Raw genomic sequence first — 18,028 nt, forward strand, 5'->3', positions numbered from 1 at the left:
TCAGTCTTCATACTGCTGTGATTTTTATTAATATCCTAGATATAGGTAAAGTGTTATTCATGAGACCCAAAAGTAGGAAAATTCATCATGGACTGATTAGCTATAAAGAAGTACCTTTTTGGTGGGCAGATAGAGTTTTTATGGTTCAATGATGTCCAGCTGTATCAAAAACCCCCAGATAATTTTACAACGATGCATGCTAAAGTAGTGATGTAAAGTAGTTATTAAATTCCTTTGTGATATGCTATAACTTTAGCTGTCGTTTCAGCAACTTATAAATGATTATACTTTATCTAAATACTACAGCTGTTGATTTTTTGTACAGTTCAACCTCAGTTTTCAAATATCTTGGATTTCCATCAAATCAGAGATGGAATAAAAATGTTAGGCACTTTGTTGCTCCAGAACTCAAACACCACCAGACTTTTGTTTTGCATGCAGCAGTATTTATTTATATTTATTTTTTCTGTTTATTCATTGGAAGCAAACTCATAGATTTCCTGGTTTGTCATTGAGTTTGTTATCTTTATTCTGTTAGGTTGTTAGCTAGATGTAATTTAACTATCCGCCTATCTTCTGAATTAATTTGTTTCATTTAGTTTTACATAAATGAACAATTTTTAGGCACAAGGCACAGCGAGAACAGATGGAAGAGCAGCACAAGCAAGAGATAGAAGAGTTCTTAAGACACAAGAAGCTAAGAATCCAAGCTATTTGCATAAAATGTCACAGCCATCCGGGTGATGGACGGACAATTCATCACAGTGATGCCTCCAGACCTCACTCACCATCCGATAGTGAAACAACATTGCATAGCATTGTGAACAAATTGCTTGAACTAACGGAAAAATCAGCTTTACATAAGCGGGAGCAATTGCAATCTCTTGACCAAGATTTGACTTTTGTTCAGCAATATTTATCTAGCGGCCGTCCATATCCTAGGGGCCAAGTGCCCTCATCAATGACAAGAAACCCATTGAGCATGGCACAGCAACAGCCAAACTCGGACACGGTGCAAAGTATAGTCCAGAGTGTACTCACAGCTGGGCACGAACGTGAAAATTTGATAAAGCTTAGTCAATCAGATGTTCCAGAATCGGTGTTCACTCCCCACAATAAAAAGGCACAGGACAATCTCCAGCAAATAATGAGCAGTGTTCGGCAGGTCATGAAGCAGCAGCCTCCGCTCTCTCCAAAGGCTCATTCAGCCTCACACACTAATGTTGATCAGGTGCAGCGAATCAAAGAACAGGTATTGTCATCACATCGAGCCATTCATGAAGGACTTCTAAGGTCTAAATCTCATGCTCAGAAGTCCAGTCAAGACCTTGATCAAACAACTCAGACGTTAACAGACCTATCGACAGATTACAAAGGACAGCATAGATCACAACGTCAGCGAGAAATTGATGAAGAACTATCTCAAAACAAACAAAAAGTTATTGAGACTGTTATGCAACGGCAGCTTTCTTTTTCAAAGTTGAAGGAATCGGCTGAGTAGCTGCCACAGCAATGTTTGCCTAGCTTAGGGCTGACTGACATTCACTGACAAAGGGAAATTGAGCATGCCATGGTTAGTTTCACACCAAAGCGTTTTGTGGTGCCAGGACACCTACATACATTCAATGATGTTAAGGCTAGGGTTAGTTTTTTTTACTAATTTTATGATTATTCTTGATGGCTTGGCCATAATAGCTTGCTCAATGACATTGTAGTATAACTGACATGTTCCGTTGTTTTATAGATTACTCACGCCCGTCGACCTTACTAATCCTCGTCTTTGTTTATTTTGCTACTTGCTCTGCTGTCACTTACAATTTCGCCTACCTACCCTAATGGCTATTTGTTTTACAAGCATCCTGGCATGAAAATGTAATCGACCTTTCTAAGAGCTCAGTATGCAAATGCCAGGTTGCTCTGCTACTCAGTTGCCAATGTTGGCTTTTAATCAGTATTAATCCAAATTTTGAAACTAGTTCCACGACTAAGCACTATGATCATGGTTACATTGTATTTCATTTCCACATTTCAATGGTAGTTTTTCGATGGTGCGTGCAATTGCAAGTCGTCATTGCATTGTTTTTATTAACAAATCTCATGGGTGAGTTTTTTCTTGAATTATTAATATTGTCATCCATGGATATTTAATGCTATTTATTTTCTCTGGAAATATCAGGAGTTATGTTTACACAGCAAATACTCCTGTTGGCTTTGTCTTGCCCCAAGTCTTGGTTTCTGTGTTGATAAGCAAGAGCTGTCTCCTTTCGTCTACTGCAATAGATTGAACACTATATGTAGATGTTCTCTTCAAAAAACATAGCAACAAACAGTTTTTAAATTTCTATTTTTAAGTTAGGCTCATTATTTTAAACAGGTAATACAGTGTACCTTGCTTAATGTGTTTGATGGTTTCTTTGAGACAAGTTCTGACTTGTCAGATTGTAGGCATCTAAAATGAAAATAGTTTTATATGGTAAACATTGACTGAGCCATTGGAGTATTAAGCTCATTTTGGTAGGCATTTTTAGGTAGTCGATAGCACAAACTCAAATATCTTTCCAACCAAGAAAATACTAGCTGATTAGATTTATACATGTTAATGTAACATTGTCACACACCCAGATGTCAGTTTTGTTGAAGATTCCTGGTCCTTTTGCGTATCCGCTTTTATATTTTTGGCGTTTTGCGTAGACTTGGTCTAAAATTAATAACAAATTTATAATTTTGTAGCAACAAAATAATGGGCTGTGGTACCAAACACAAAAATTGGTACCTAAGTACTGCTCTCAAATTTGTGATATGGTTGTTGAACTATCAAAGGTTATATTGGTATAGATAGAACAAAAATTACAAACAGTTATTTTTCATTTGTAGACTCAGAAATGTTAGTTTAGTTTAGACTGCTCCATTCTTAGCTTTCATTCAGCATGAACAACCTTAATTAAAACTAAATTAATTATGCAATAACAGTTCTCCCATTACTGCTTATGCAACAGCATGTTTAAAAGCTAAATAAACTATTGATTACCTCCAAGCTGGCACTGTTGTTAACCTCTTTAGCTGTCCCAGATTCCTCAGTCTTATCATGAAATGATAATTGGAACTATCATTATATGACAAACAGTGAAGCAGTCAAAATCAGCATAGAACTGAACAGGTAAGAGGTCATTGCGTGTTTCTTAAGCGGAATATCAGTCAGAGGAAACCTGATAGCTGTCCAGTGGATGGCACCATACTAATGAAATGAAACTAACCGTTATTTCAAGGTCTTCCCTACCTTTCTTTTGGGCCCACAGCTAATTGTAAATCAAACCAAACATATTGTACAAATAAACATATTTTAAAACCAGAAATGGCATTTATTTAGAGTGTTAAAAGACTGTCAGCAAGAAATAGTGTAAACACTATGGAAGCACGGTAATGGGTGGTCCTGCTCAACCCTCGCTTTTTTAATAATTTCGTGCCTTTAAAGAAAGCAATTAGGAATTAGCATAAACACCGATAATGTAAACACTAGTCAGCCTCATACACGTATTTCATATGAGGTGAAGCAGTATAAAGCAGTACACCATTGTTGGAGCTTTTACTGATTAAAACAACACATACCCCTGCTATCTTGTCTGTTGAACCCTCGGATTTGGTTCTTTTATCAGCTGACCAAGCATGTTGGTATACCTTGAAACACAAGCACATTGGTTTGAAGGAGTAAATTCGTTCGCAGTTTCAAGTTGACATTGGTCTTGTTACTAGAATGCATGCTATTACAGTAGCGATGTGTAGCGAATAGTTTACAATAGTGTAGCTGTTCTAATCTTTGCTACAATAAGAGCCGTGTCCATCTGTCCAAAGCCATGGTTACAGATTAAAGGTTAGAAGAAGGTTACATCGTACGAGATTCAAACCAACACTAACAACTGCGCTGCTCGACCTCCCACTGACATTCCAGAATACTTGCTCATGTAGTTATTACTGATGATCTCTAACGGCGAATTAAACCACCAGGGTACTGATCTGATATATGCAATTAAGAAACAAACTATGGATATATAGAAGTTGTCTTGCCATATCTATGCATTAATTCCAACAGAAAGCAAGTGAGGTGAATTAACTCCCAAATGAGTCAAGCGGCGGGCTATTGTATTTTGCTACAAAAAATGGCTCCAGCACAATAGCTTGCAAATATAGCACTTGTACACTAGGTTAACAATAGAAGTAATACTTAAGTAGTTTATAGCAAGTTGTATAGTTTGCAACAGGCTTGAGACATACAAACGTGATATAGTTACGATTTTAACATAACATTTCTACAAGCTTTGCAATTTTCATTTAGAGATCTAATAGTTGGTATCTAGTAAATAGCTGTATAGCGAGCACTACCTATTACTCCTCCAACAGTGAGTAAAACAAACAGTACTGTGTGATATAAAACAGAGTTAAGCAGCTCACCTGGACCCACATCGAAATGTAAAGAGAAAATAGTTACTGGAAGACCCCCGGATTGAACGTCATGACGTCATTTTTCAACTCTTTTTCTATAGTGACGGTCAATTGGAGGCGGTGTCAAATAAAGTTTGGCATTGTATTTTTCAAATGGCCCGTCAGAATTTTCGGAAGATAAATTTAGCCCCTTTTACGGGCGAAGCAAATGTCGCCTATATTTTGCTCTCTTTTTCTGGTGGACCGATATTAAACCTTTTGGATGTAATAAATCTGCTAATTTACCTCCCAACTTGTCAAAGATCTTTTAATAAATCTGCATTGAGAAACTGACAAATATCTCTACTAGTTGTTATAGCTTGCAATTAACCTGCGATGATATTATAGCCTACTATTATAGTCTATTGTTTTGCAATTTGTTGCAGCTTTCAATTTTTGTTTCATTCTAAATTGAAGAAATAATTTTATTTCATATCCATATTTACTAATGTTGCACAAAAGCTCATTTCACTTATTAATATTTTTGCTACAATTTTCAGCCAAAACTAGCTTATTATGGCAATAGAAGAGGAGTAACAAACGTCAATCAATTGTATGATCAGATTACCCCAATGACGTAAACAAATAATATGCTACAAATCTGCAAATTTATAAGTTATATAATGATAACCTATCAAATTCTTCAACTATATATTCATGAACAAGTGACATACACGAACCATACTTATATTACATGCAGAAACAAAAATTAACATCTTTAAAACAACAATATTTGCATCGCTTGCTTGTTGAATGTTGTTTTTGATGGAACAAACATCTTCTGTTGTCCAATACCTTCCACACCGTCTTCTGAGCTAAAATCTTCTTCTGCACTGCTGAACTAGTCGATATTAGCGTCCATACAATTTTTTTGGCAGAGCAAAACTTACGCGACGCATTTAGCACAAATGCAACTCGTAAAGGTTTTGCTCGCTAAATGCAACCTTTTGCTCAAAACTAGTCGTTCATCTACCATTGTAAATTTAAACCCTTTTTTATATACATGTACTTCAAAGTATTACGACTGTGTTAAACAAGGAACTACTACTATTAGCCTGAGACCGTTATTAATTATTTCTATAGTGTTGTTTTCAAAGTTTTAACAAAAAACCGCAAAAAGCTTTGGAGTTGGACAACGAGAGAATTGATTGTTATTGATGTAAACGATTCATTATTAATATGATTTTGTGGACACTTTCCTACTGATCCCTTGATGTTATGAGTTCATAAAGATCAAAGATAGTCAAGTGGTGGTCAAATTGAGTTGGCATTCAAATAGAGGGTGGCGCTCTATTTTTTAACCCTTCTCTCATAATGGCATTCAAATAATGGTGGCGTTCAATTAGAGGTTTTACGGTAAGTTTCAATTATAAGAACTTACAGGAATCACAGAGCTGAATTAGGAAGAAAAATTATATGATACTCACATTGCCTGTGCTTGCAGTTTCCATGGACTTGAACTTCTTCAGCAAGTTTCCTGCTTGACCTAACAGCAATGCATGTCAGAAAGTATCATTCAGGAGCAGAAGTGAATAGCGAAAAACAGGAGCCTTTCTTTAAATGAATAGCAATGGATACTGAACTAATTTTAAAGTAATAGATGAGAGGAAGGTTCATCATAGCCTGGGACACAAAATTTCAAGTGAACAAATCGGAGTGTGTATCGAACAGGTAAATGAAGGATATAAATGCAAAGGGCAAATCGATAGTATAATTACAGCCCATAATGGAAAGTCTCTCTAATTGATAACTAATTGAATTAAAGTTTAAAATGAGAATAACAAACTCAACAACTCAAATATACTGAATCCAGCAAACATTCATAAAATAACCCCAAGAATTTTATCTGCTGCTACATACATAAATTTGAAGGATAAGAGTGAGCTGTGCAAGAATTCCATCAAGTAACTTTGTGACAGGCTCAAGGAGAAAAGGAAACCTCTATTTATAACAAAAACCTGCAAGCCATCAACCAAACTTGGTTATTGGCTTTTATTTGCCAACTGGAGAGTAATTGAAGGTAAGCACTCTGAGGCTTGGAGTCACAATAATTTCGCATCTAAAGTTTATATCAGTTTCATAAATGCGTCAACATGACAATTTTTTAGCATTTGGCGCAAAATTATAGCCAATATTTGACTCGCCAATTAACTAATTCCAAAATATGAAACTTAATGCTTTTTAAAGCATTGGGGTTTCAGAGGGAGAAGTGAAAATTAAAAAAGCAATGCGGAAAAATATAAAAGTGGTAAGAAAAATATGAGCGAAGTTCATGTAAGTTTATATGTATTGAAGGATAAAGCAAAAGTTATGCCGCATGCTTCTTTCATCACGTTGAGTTTGTTCCAAACTTATGTGTTACCAAACCTCCACATCTGTTTGTGAGTATTTGAGAGAAATACCAAAAAAACTATTTTTATTAAATATTACTAGTAATATAGTTTGTTACATAAAAATAGTTTTTTTTACATAGTTTCTCATATAATGCTTGCAATTCAATGCTAATCTGTAATTACCAGCAATTATTATTAATAAGCATCATGGGTTTTTTAAAAAAAATTTATTGTATGTTGGAAAATTTGTATGTTGAATTGATCATAAGTAGAAAATAAACTGCCTATAAAGCCAACCACCAAATGGCACATTTAAATAAATTACAAATATAAATTTACCGCGTTTAGGCAGCTCTTCTTCACTGACAACATCCATGGTTTCTTTGACAATCTCTCGCTCCACCTTCTCAGACTCCTCAACCTTTTTATACTTTGGTGTCCAACGCTACAAAAATCATTGCCATCATAAGGTCATGACTTTGCCTTGAATAGTATACAACTCATTTATAGCATTCGCCTTAACTGCGAAGCTGCTTGAAAAAGAAATGAAGGCACAAAAAGAAAAAACTATGATGTTTAAACTTTGAACTGTTAGTTGAAAAATGATTGTACCTTGCGAGCCGCTCCGGAAGGTGTATGTAGTTTCTCTTTCATTTTCTCTGCACTTTCACTCACCTGGCTAAACATGGTGAGTAAACCCTTGGTCACACCTACATTCAACAAACAACTCAACATAATGTTGTTGTTAACAGACAAAAACCTGTGATAGTGATTGTTGTAAAGTCGGATACAATTAACTTCCGTAATCACACAAATTTCTCAATTACTAACTATTGTTGTTGTTTAAGGGGAACGCAAGGAAGAGAGGTAAAAAGCGTATTTTTCCAGAATAAAATGTAGTCGGTGTATTTTAGTTATTTATTTCAAGTACTATCCATCCTAGATGATGATTTTAATTATATAACACTCTACTATCTCTGCACCCCTCACTCTTATTATTCTATAACACTCTACTACAGGGGTGGGCAACCTTTTCAAGAAAATGGCCATTTTGCAAAATGTAACTATTGTTGAGGGCCGCATCATACAACCCTGATTTGGTATTTTCTGTATTTATTAAAGTTTCAAAAAGTAGCATATAATATACAACTTAAATACAATACAAGAATAAACGTGTATGTATTGGATTTATAAATGACAGTAGACAGTAGATAAAGTATGGAGATACGAAATATAATATTTTTATAATATTCATAGTTAGTGAGAAACTTGGTGTTGGATATTTTTAGCCAATTCGTTAATGTTAGGTTCTATTCTTGATGTGCTGTGCACAGACGCAAACTATGCAGCAGATGACTGTCAGTCAGATTGCTTCTCAGTTTGCTTTTGATGTGCTTCATTTTGGAAAACAGTTGCTTACAGGTATATGTACTTCCAAACATGCAGACAAATCTTCTGGCAAACTGCTTTAAATTACAGTAATCTGCAGTTGGTAAGGACTTATAAAAGTCAACTAGGTGCATCTCTTTGAAATTTTGAATGAGAATGTCATCCTCCTGCAGCACATTCAGTTCAAGCTGGAGCTGGATAGCTGCTGAGCTTATCTCACAATTACAAGGCAATGAGAAGATGGTCATCTCACTTCTGAGACTTCTGAACTCTTTAAAACGAGAGGAAATCTCCTCTCCAAGTACTGCCACTCTCTGAGCATAGCTATCCAGGATCTCGTTGTTGCCATTAAAGACAGATTTAAGGGTGTGAAAGTGATCAACTTTTTCTTCACAAAGACTTTGCTCATAGAGCTGAAGATCTCTTTCAAATGTTCGGAGGTGCTTAAACAAGTCATGTACCAACTTGTTTTGTCCTTGAAGCCTCAAGTTGAGTTGAGATAATTTTTGAGAGATATCATTTAAGAAGGCGAAGTCCATTCGCCAGAGAGGATCACACAGTTCTTGAGCCTCCTTTTGTTTCAACTTCAGAAATAAAATGATCTCATCTAGTAATAGCCAGAAACGTTGCAATGTTGATGCTCTGCTAAGCCAGCGAACCTCTGTAAAATAAACAACATCCTCAGACTGGCTGTCCAGGTGTCTCAAGAACTCCTGAAACTCTCTGTGGTTTAGTCCTCGCGAGCGTATGTAGTTTATTGTTTTTACTACTACTGAGTTGACATGATCCATATTGATAATTTTTGCGCTCATGTTCTCCTGGTGTATGATGCAATGAACTGCAATAACATCTTGCTGGAGCTCACGTACTCTGGCTATAAAACCATTGTGACACCCTATCATGGATGCTGCACCATCTGTACACAATGACACACATTTGCTACAAGTCCTCAATTCCCATTTTCTGTAGTGACGCTTGAACACCTTCAAATATATCTACACCTCTTGTAGTAGCTTTCAACGGGTTTAAGTCGTGTAGTTCCTCAGTTACATTGAAATCCTTATCTACAGCTCCAATAAATACAGCCAGCTGTGCTGTGTCCCTGATATCTGTACTCTCATCAAATGCAAGTGAATAGCATTCAATATCACCCAGCTTCACCTTTAATTGATGTGCTATTTCTGAGCCCATATCTTCTACTCGTCTGACTATTGTGCGGCGTGAAAGGGGTATCTGAAACACTTTTTAGCATTTGTGAGCACTTAACTTTAGCAAGTTTCAGTAAGCACTCTTTTACTATTTCACCATCAGAAAATGGCTTTTGGTGTTTGGTGAGAATCTTCACAATCTCAAAGCGCACTATACTATTGGCAATTTCAACCTCACGTGATTGAGTTAACACTTGCTACTGCGCTTTTAGGCGTTTTGTCAACTTTTCTGCAAGTTGCCTTTTCTCCTCTGTGTTGTATCAGCCATACTTTTCACCATGATTTGTTTCAAAATGTCTTCTAATGTTGTATTCCTTGGTTTGAGCTACTGAATTCTGGCAGATTAAACATACAGTCTTGTTATGTACTGATGTAAACAAGTATTTATCCTGCCATTCAGTACTGAATTTCCTGTTTTCTTCAGCCACAGTTCTTTTTCTTTTAGTAGCCATGACTAGACAGCACTTAATTATTAATCAACAGTTAGGTAACTGTTTAAGTAAATTGACCAATAACGGGCAAGAACAAACAACCAATCATCGAAAGAGAATGGCTATTTGTAAACAGCTACATTATTGCAGTGTATGCTATGTGTAAGACAAACCTGTAACTGTGATCTAAATACATGTATGGAAATATCACAGATCACGGATTGAATGATAAATAGATGGCGTCTTTTCAGTAAGTACATGTATGTACGTCATATAACACTATCTATGATTACTATGCTAAAGTTTAAAGCCAACTGAAGATTCTAGTTCATGTGAGAGACACTACACTATGCTTTCAACAAAATCTCACCACTATGTAGCAGTTTTTATATTTAGTGCATTGTACTCATTCAAACGCATCTATATATGCAAAATTACTGGGAGGGGTGGAAGGGCCGCACAATAAATGACAAAGGGCCACATGCAGCCCGCGGGCCGCCCCTGCTCTACTATCTCTGCACCCCTCACTCCTATTATTTTATAATAGTCCACTATCTTAGTAGCACTACCTCAAACTATGGTAGGGCATCAGATGTCACTGCCAAAACTGCATGTCTCAAGTTATCTTACTATAGGTTAGACAAACCAACTTGTATTGTCAAATCCATTGCAATCTGCAGTACTTGTTGTTAAACATGTTTTAATTAAAAAACAAGACGAAATGATGCATTAGAAGACAGAAAGAAAAAGTAGGCCACTGGAAGTAATCTCAGTGCGAGTAGCGAACAGCCCTGAGTTAGAGCGAGTGAAGGAGTGAGAGAAGTGGTATTGGTAGTGAATTTATGCAAGCAGGTAAGCCTAACCAACTATTCATTTTGATCTTAGGCATACTAGTAATTCTATACAGGGTGCTAGCAATATCAATTGGTAATTGGAAGGAGTTATTCTACCCTGGCAAAACAAATTGAAGGCTCCATCTTGAGATTGCAATCTTGCTTAACTGTACTATCTAAGTAAAATTGTACAGAGTCCAAAATACCATACCTTGCACTTCTAGCAAAAGCTTCACTACTTCATTATTTGGTAGAAAAGTGATGCAGCGCCTACCTCGTGCAGGGAGCTCTGCCAAATCTTTGGATGTATCCATCTCCCTAACTACATTTTCTCTGACTGTGGGCTCATTCTCGCTACATGACTGTTCTCTATTAGTGACAAGCAAAAGGTGGTCATGAACTTTACCACTAGAACTGCTTCCCGCACGGGAGCGTTGCACTGTGGGAGTCTAAAATATTGCGATGAACAGTATAGCAAAAGATTTAAAACATATCTACATCTAACAGACCTACAGAGTGAGAATAGGTTCACATAGTAATAACTAACTAACCAGGGTATATCTACATCTAACAGACCTACAGAGTGAGAATGGGTTCACATAGTAATAACTAACTGACCAGAGCATATCTACATCTAACAGACCTACAGAGTGAGAAGGGGGTTAAATAGTAATAACTAACTAACCAGGGCATATCTACATCTAACAGACCTACAGGGTGAGAATAGGCTTTACATGGTAATAACTAACTGACCAGAGCATATCTACATCTAACAGACTTATAACTAACTGACCAGGGCTCACCCCCAGATACACTCTGTTTATATGGTCACTATTCCAGCTACACAGATTGGCAGTGGCTAGCTTAAAATACATGAGTCTACTAAATGTTTGATTTTAGGACACACATTTTCACCGGAATTTCCAATTTCTTTGAAGGCGGATAAGAGAGCTTTGGTGAGACCAGCTGGTGGCAGATCTTCATCTTCATTCCTGCCCAACAGGCGACATTACATGTAATAATTGCTCAGTAGGAAATGAACAATAATTTAAAATTTTTTTTTCTGACCTCAACAAACATGTTGAATCACAGGTAGTTTTGCTAAAGGAAAAATGTGCTAGCTGAACGATGCACGTCTTCAAACAAAAACCTAGCTCCTGAGTGTACTAAAAAAGGTGATTTTAGTATTTTTATTGGCTGAAACTATAACCTGTAGCATCATATGTACAATTTCTCTGCCGCGACATCTACGCAACCATTGAGTGCCGTGATAGGTTCTCCATAAGTTTTACCGTAATAATGTTACATTTACGAGTTTTCGTTTTTCCGAATTTTCGGATTTCGTTAGGAAAACTCATAGCTGTTCGTTGAACCACTGATTAACTAAATTGTTGTTAGAATACTAGTTGAATACCCAGCGTTGCTGGGTAATAAAAACATTTATCACTCTAACATTTAAATGAAGGTGTTTGTTTATTCTGTGTGAGTTTGACTAATGCATGATTCGAATGTTTGAAAGCTCAAGACATAAAAAAGATTGTTGAAAACATTTCTTACTTTTAATGCTACATATTTATTCAACATTTAAAATGGTTTATAAACAGTAGCAGGTGATGTAATTGCCATTGACTAGGTTTCTTTACCCAATGAGTTTGAGTAACTTATGTCATTTTAGATCTTTACTATAATAAGAGCCGTGTCCATCCTTCCATCTGGGCATTAATAAAAAAAGTTGCACCTCACAGGAATCGAACCTGTACAATCTGTGAACAAACAATTATTAAGCCAAGTGCACTACCACTAAGCCACGCAGCTAGCTTACCACAGTTTAGAATAATTGTACTTATAATTATTACGCATCATGATCTTCAGGTGTTCTAGGATTATTCAAGCGTGCTAATTATTCCATAGTATCGCAAGTGTGATGTGTGACGTGTGACGTGTGACGTGTGACGTGTGACGTGTGACGTGTGGTGTAGTGGATAGCGCAGCTGTCTGCAGAATTATTGTTTCCGGAGTTCAAAGTAAATGCAAAGTGTTTTTTTTGTTCCTTTATCTTTATCGCCATAGCTGGACATACAGACAACAGAACAACAAACACAAAACCTCTAATTGAACGCCATGGCGCTCTATTATTCAACCCTTCTCTCAGATAGTCAGATAGAGGTGGCATTCAAATAGAGGTGGCATTCAAATACAGGTAGCGTTCCAATAAAGGTTTTAAGGTATAATTTTATATATAAATTGGTTTGGTACACACATTCACTAATTTGGCTAATGCTGGCATAAAACATGACTGAGAGTTGTCGGCACTTTTTTAGTGATGGAAGGAATTAACTATTTGCAATCTCAAGCTTCAGAACTGGTTATGTACTGATGTTTGAGATATATTCAATTAATTAAATTTGCTAACAAAATTATCATCAAGTCAAGAATTTGGTGAACAGGCCGTGAATATCTCTGAATTGATAGGCACACATTATCATCTTTTTCCAAGACATAGTTTCTTTGGACGAGTTTAATTTTGAAGCTAAAGTATCTAAGTGTGTCACCATGCTTTACCATGGTAAAAGATTATTAAGTTTTTTTAATATGAGTTTCATGTTCAGGAGAAGAAATCAATGACACATTGCATGCAGCCTAAATCTTTAATAAATCTGAACAAACAACATCAAGTACGCGTCATCTCGCCATCCTAACCATACAATTTTTAAAAAAGTTTACTAAAATAATATTTCTTCACGCGAGATTTAATAATAACGCCTGCTAGGATTTGTTTACTGTCAACATGCTTTTGTAGGATCCCCGACCAGCATATCATAACCACACTTGAATGTCATGAATATCTGCTGCTTGATGAACAAAATTTAAAAATCATTCTGAAAGTTACAATTTCTTTGTTTACAGAGTAAAACAAAGTTTGAAACATTCTCAGTTGGGTAAAGAAGCTCAAAGGAACTTGAACATGACAGGAGCAAACATTCAACATCATTACTAACCTGTCATTTTCCTTAACCACATCTGTTCTAATGATTGGCTGAGACTCGAAGACGCCACCAGAAGCTTCCCCTTCATCATCAATATCAACGAAGTGTGAAGCATCAACCTGACCTCGAGGGCGGAGAATGAGTGACCCTGTTGGCTGGAGGATAATAAGAGGAATAGTAAGTAAGTTGTTTATAGAATTTCAGTCAGAAAACTTACTTGTGTGAAATGTGTAGTGATAAACATGAAATATTTTTTTAACATTTAGTTAATGATTGACATCCTGAGCAAAGATGAAAAGCATGTGTTTTTTCTTTTATTTAGAGATGAGTAAGTACGAGTAAGTACGAGTAAGTACGAGCAAGTGCGAGCAAGTATGAGTAAGTATGAGCAAGTACAAGCAAGTACGAGCAAGTAGGAGTAAGTACAAGCAAGTATGAGTAAGTACAAGCAAGTACGAGTAAGTACGAGTAAGTACGAGCAAGTACGAGCAAGTACGAGCAAGTATGAGTAAGTATGAGCAAGTACAAGCAAGTACGAGCAAGTAGAAGTAAGTACAAGCAAGTACGAACAAGTACGAGCAAGTGCGAGCAAGTATGAGTAAGTATGAGCAAGTACAAGCAAGTACGAGCAAGTAGGAGTAAGTACAAGCAAGTATGAGTAAGTACAAGCAAGTACGAGTAAGTACGAGTAAGTATGAGCAAGTACGAGTAGGTACGAGTAAGTATGAGCAAGTACGAGTAAGTATGAGTAAGTACGAGCAAGTACGAACAAGTACGAGCAAGTGCGAGCAAGTATGAGTAAGTATGAGCAAGTACAAGCAAGTACGAGCAAGTAGGAGTAAGTACAAGCAAGTATGAGTAAGTACGAGCAAGTACGAGCAAGTGCGAGCAAGTACGAGCAAGTACGAGCAAGTGCGAGCAAGTACGAGCAAGTACGAGCAAGTACGAGCAAGTGCGAGCAAGTACGAGCAAGTACGAGCAAGTACGAGCAAGTACGAGCAAGTACGAGCAAGTACGAGCAAGTACGAGCAAGTACGAGCAAGTACGAGTAAGTATTCCAAGAATAATTTGCAGTTTAAAATAGAATTACTATTACAATCTGTAATAAAAATCTCTTACTCATCTATTCTCAACTCAGGTATTGAAACAACAAATATACGCATTATAACATAAAAAGAAATCATATTGGTGCTGTTTAGTTGTAATTATTGCTGCCAGAATAAAGACTGATCCATCGACTTCAGGATTCATACTTTTCAAAATTAGATGGAAGATGGCAAAGGTATGGTGAACAACCTAATAGAATAATTACATGTAGTTCTTGGTATGACCTATTTACTAGAGAATGCTACCTTTCTCGCAATTCCAGATGGCTGGTGCTCCTTAAGTTTTGTGTTGTCGGCTTCAGCTGCTAGCTTCTGAAACCTTGACAGCAGATCTTTGGTTATACCTATGCAATGAAAGACTATTAACTTACCAATCTCATCCTTCGAGTTGCTCTTCAATCTTTTTGAGATATAATCAATTTAATGCAAATATCTATTAGTCAGAGCGTAATGTGACTTGCATAAAATCTGCGTGTTTTAAACTAAAGACAAGTGTATATGCATATATATATATAGTCAACAACTAGTAGCTAGTAACATTTACAAGTAAATATTGATAACAAGTTACAAAACAAATTTATTTACTCTTCACTACATACCATTAACACATTCTATAAATTCTTAATATAGCTTTTGAATTTAGTTTCTCACGAATTAGAGAACTTTAACATTTTTGAGCGTAATCTTGCATATACCAGCAAGTCCCCTGATCCTAGACAGTATTAACAACTTCCATCGACTTTGAACGAACAGAAAATACTTTTAAAGAAGTTTTTTTTTCATATAACTGAAGAAACATAACGATTGCAGTACACCGAGTCCGATAACGTGTGTATATTTGTTATGAATAGAAAAAAACAAAAAGTTGTAGCGCAAAACTCTTATTTGCTGAGAAGTTTTCAAACTTTCTCTATTTTAACCAGCTTGTCATCATAAACTACTGTTTCATCAGCAGTCATTTTTTATTTCTCAATCAGTAAGAGTGAACTTGGTGTTTTGGCGATATCTCATGAACTAATCGACTCGAAACTTCAGAATTAGGCTAAAAACGTATGACGCACAGAGTGACCAAAACTTGTGTGAAACCAAGTGTGGAAAAACAAAGCGAAACTACACAGCCGAGTGTAGTTTCGCTAGCGTATATTCCGGCTTAGGATCACGTGGAAAAAACAACTCCCCAATTATCCCCAGCAAGCTTCGAAGGTTAACTCATGGGTTTGTCAGAGTTGAACGGTTCTGTCACTCAATAAAGAAGAACTCACCTTCTTCAGGATATTCATCTTTATCTTCTGCATCAGCCTCTCTCACCACATCCATCCGCACAGTTGGCTCATTCTCTGATATGATTTTTTCTTCTCTTACAGAATCAGCGTCACCATCAACAGTTTTTAGGTGATCCTCTGAATTCTTTTCTTCTGTCACTTCCTTTTTTTTCACTGTTACTCGTTGCTCTAGCTCGACATTCTGCTGCTGCTCTACTCCTAATCGGCTTTCTATCAACTTCGACAGCTCAAATTCTGCTTGCTTTTTCCTTTTCACATCCATGACAACAGGTGGCACTGGCTGCTCTAACACAACTTTGCCATGACCTTGAGCTAGATCAGTAGTGGTTGATGCTGGACTGACTGAGATTTTTGTTGCTGTCTTTTCCTTATTGGTAATAGTATGAGCCTCAATGACCTCCGATGCTTCAGAATCTTCCATTATAGGCGGCAGCAAGTTAAAAGGCACAGCAGGTGTCAGAGTTGAGTTTGAATCAGCATGTTCTTGAGACATGCTAAGATAAAGATATTCCTTTTAGGAGAATGTTGATAAAGAATTCATACATACGTATAGTGTGGGCTTACAAAACTTTCCATATTACTCTTACAAGTTGTAATATTGACAGTGTAGTAACCTTTATTGTATGGAAGCAAAAATAAAAACTGAACATTCTGAACTATAAATCGATTAATAAACTATTTAAAATTAGTATTTGCAAATTGAACTTTGACCTTTTTATGGAAACAAAAACTGACTTGGCATATTTATCCTGTATTCCTTGAAGCAGTTTAAGCAGTCTTCCAAAACAGCACTCGACAACTGAATATTAATGTATTTAGCATCACAGGCTTATAAATACAGCCTAGTCAGGTTGAAGAAACAAGATTTACCAACCTGATTAGAAGCAGCGAGGCGAAAAGTGGAGATGGGCGGTAAAAGGAGGTGGCAGCAATAGATCAGCCTGGCTACCTAGCACAGAGTCAGCACTAATCATGCATTCTGATAATTAACTATACGTTGTCTATCGTCGCTCGTTAGATACGCATCAAATGTGATCTTTCCATGAAAATCCATCTTCTTACATCGTTATTTTCTATTTACCAGAGATTGTTTGGCGTACAACAATGGTTAGAACCTTACCAGAAATTCCAGCCAATTTGCAATCATTGATACTCATAAACAGTTTTTCTTTAGCACAATTAGCTCCTAGTATATCAACCATCGCAAGCACTGAGATGATTCATCAAAGACCAGTCAAGTATAGAATTTTTTCAGTGGAGAATATATGTTCTCAACTATACTAAGAAATAGTTTTGGAAAATATTACAAAACTAAACAGCTGTTTGCAATAAAAAATGCGCTTGTCCATAACTTAAAATATGAGACATTAAATTTTGATAAAATAAAATCTGCCATAAAAGTCTCTTGCTCATCTGTTTTCAATTAAGCTATCGAAACAAAGATTATAAATATTATAACATTAAAAGTATTAGTGCTGGTTAGTTTTAATTGCTGCCAGAATAACGATTGATCTATTGACTGTATAATTCTTATTTGACTGACTAGTTGTGCTGATGAACAGCTGCAGTAGCAAAGTAACTTATACTGGAAACCACAAACTTCTTTAAGGCAGCAGTTAATTGGTAGCCATTATGCAAAAGTAAATGATAGAACTAGAAAGCACTTCCACTCAAGTTTGAAGGTCATATTAATCCCGTACATATTTTCATGTTTCATCTTGTTGCAATGTAGGAAGCGTGTCTCATGATCTAATACACTTACCGACAGCACAACATACTGTGTGTGAAGAACACCTAAGCTATAGCCCATGTGACAGCATACATTGCCAATAGTGAAGCAGACACAATTTTCTGTAGTGCTTTGTCAGGCTGCGATGCACGAGTGTACATGTATATGACACCAATGAGAGGTAAGAGACAATTTTTCCACAGACAAAACAACAGCGTTCGGACGATCTCTATCCTAATGAGAACAAACGAAG

General features: G+C 36.5%; 2 protein-coding genes across 6 annotated transcripts in view; one reads left to right on the plus strand and one right to left on the minus strand.

The window, feature by feature from the left end:
* The window catches only part of LOC137386052 (serine/threonine-protein kinase WNK1-like), a 37,209-nt gene extending 34,991 nt beyond the window's left edge, over nucleotides 1-2,218 (plus strand). For all 5 annotated transcript variants that reach the window (XM_068072708.1, XM_068072711.1, XM_068072712.1 and 2 more), the window contains one exon: nucleotides 625-2,218. In XM_068072708.1, coding sequence (XP_067928809.1) covers nucleotides 625-1,501 — 877 coding nt within the window. In that variant the 3' untranslated portion in view covers nucleotides 1,502-2,218. The remainder of the gene's footprint in view (nucleotides 1-624) is intronic.
* LOC137386053 (titin homolog) lies at nucleotides 2,136-16,978 on the minus strand. The gene is made up of 14 exons (XM_068072713.1): nucleotides 16,921-16,978; nucleotides 16,026-16,540; nucleotides 15,010-15,107; nucleotides 13,670-13,812; nucleotides 11,578-11,662; nucleotides 10,945-11,119; nucleotides 7,422-7,519; nucleotides 7,149-7,254; nucleotides 5,904-5,962; nucleotides 3,607-3,675; nucleotides 3,029-3,079; nucleotides 2,619-2,698; nucleotides 2,389-2,449; nucleotides 2,136-2,271 (listed from the first exon to the last, which is right to left on the minus strand). The coding sequence occupies exons 2-14, from the start codon at nucleotides 16,537-16,539 to the stop codon at nucleotides 2,269-2,271; spliced, it is 1,542 nt and encodes a 513-aa protein (XP_067928814.1). The 5' UTR covers nucleotide 16,540; nucleotides 16,921-16,978; the 3' UTR covers nucleotides 2,136-2,268.
* Between the last annotated feature and the right edge of the window lie 1,050 nt (nucleotides 16,979-18,028).

The sequence above is a fragment of the Watersipora subatra genome, chromosome 1 (assembly GCF_963576615.1).
Source record: "Watersipora subatra chromosome 1, tzWatSuba1.1, whole genome shotgun sequence".
NCBI classification, from domain to species: Eukaryota; Metazoa; Bryozoa; class Gymnolaemata; order Cheilostomatida; family Watersiporidae; genus Watersipora; species Watersipora subatra.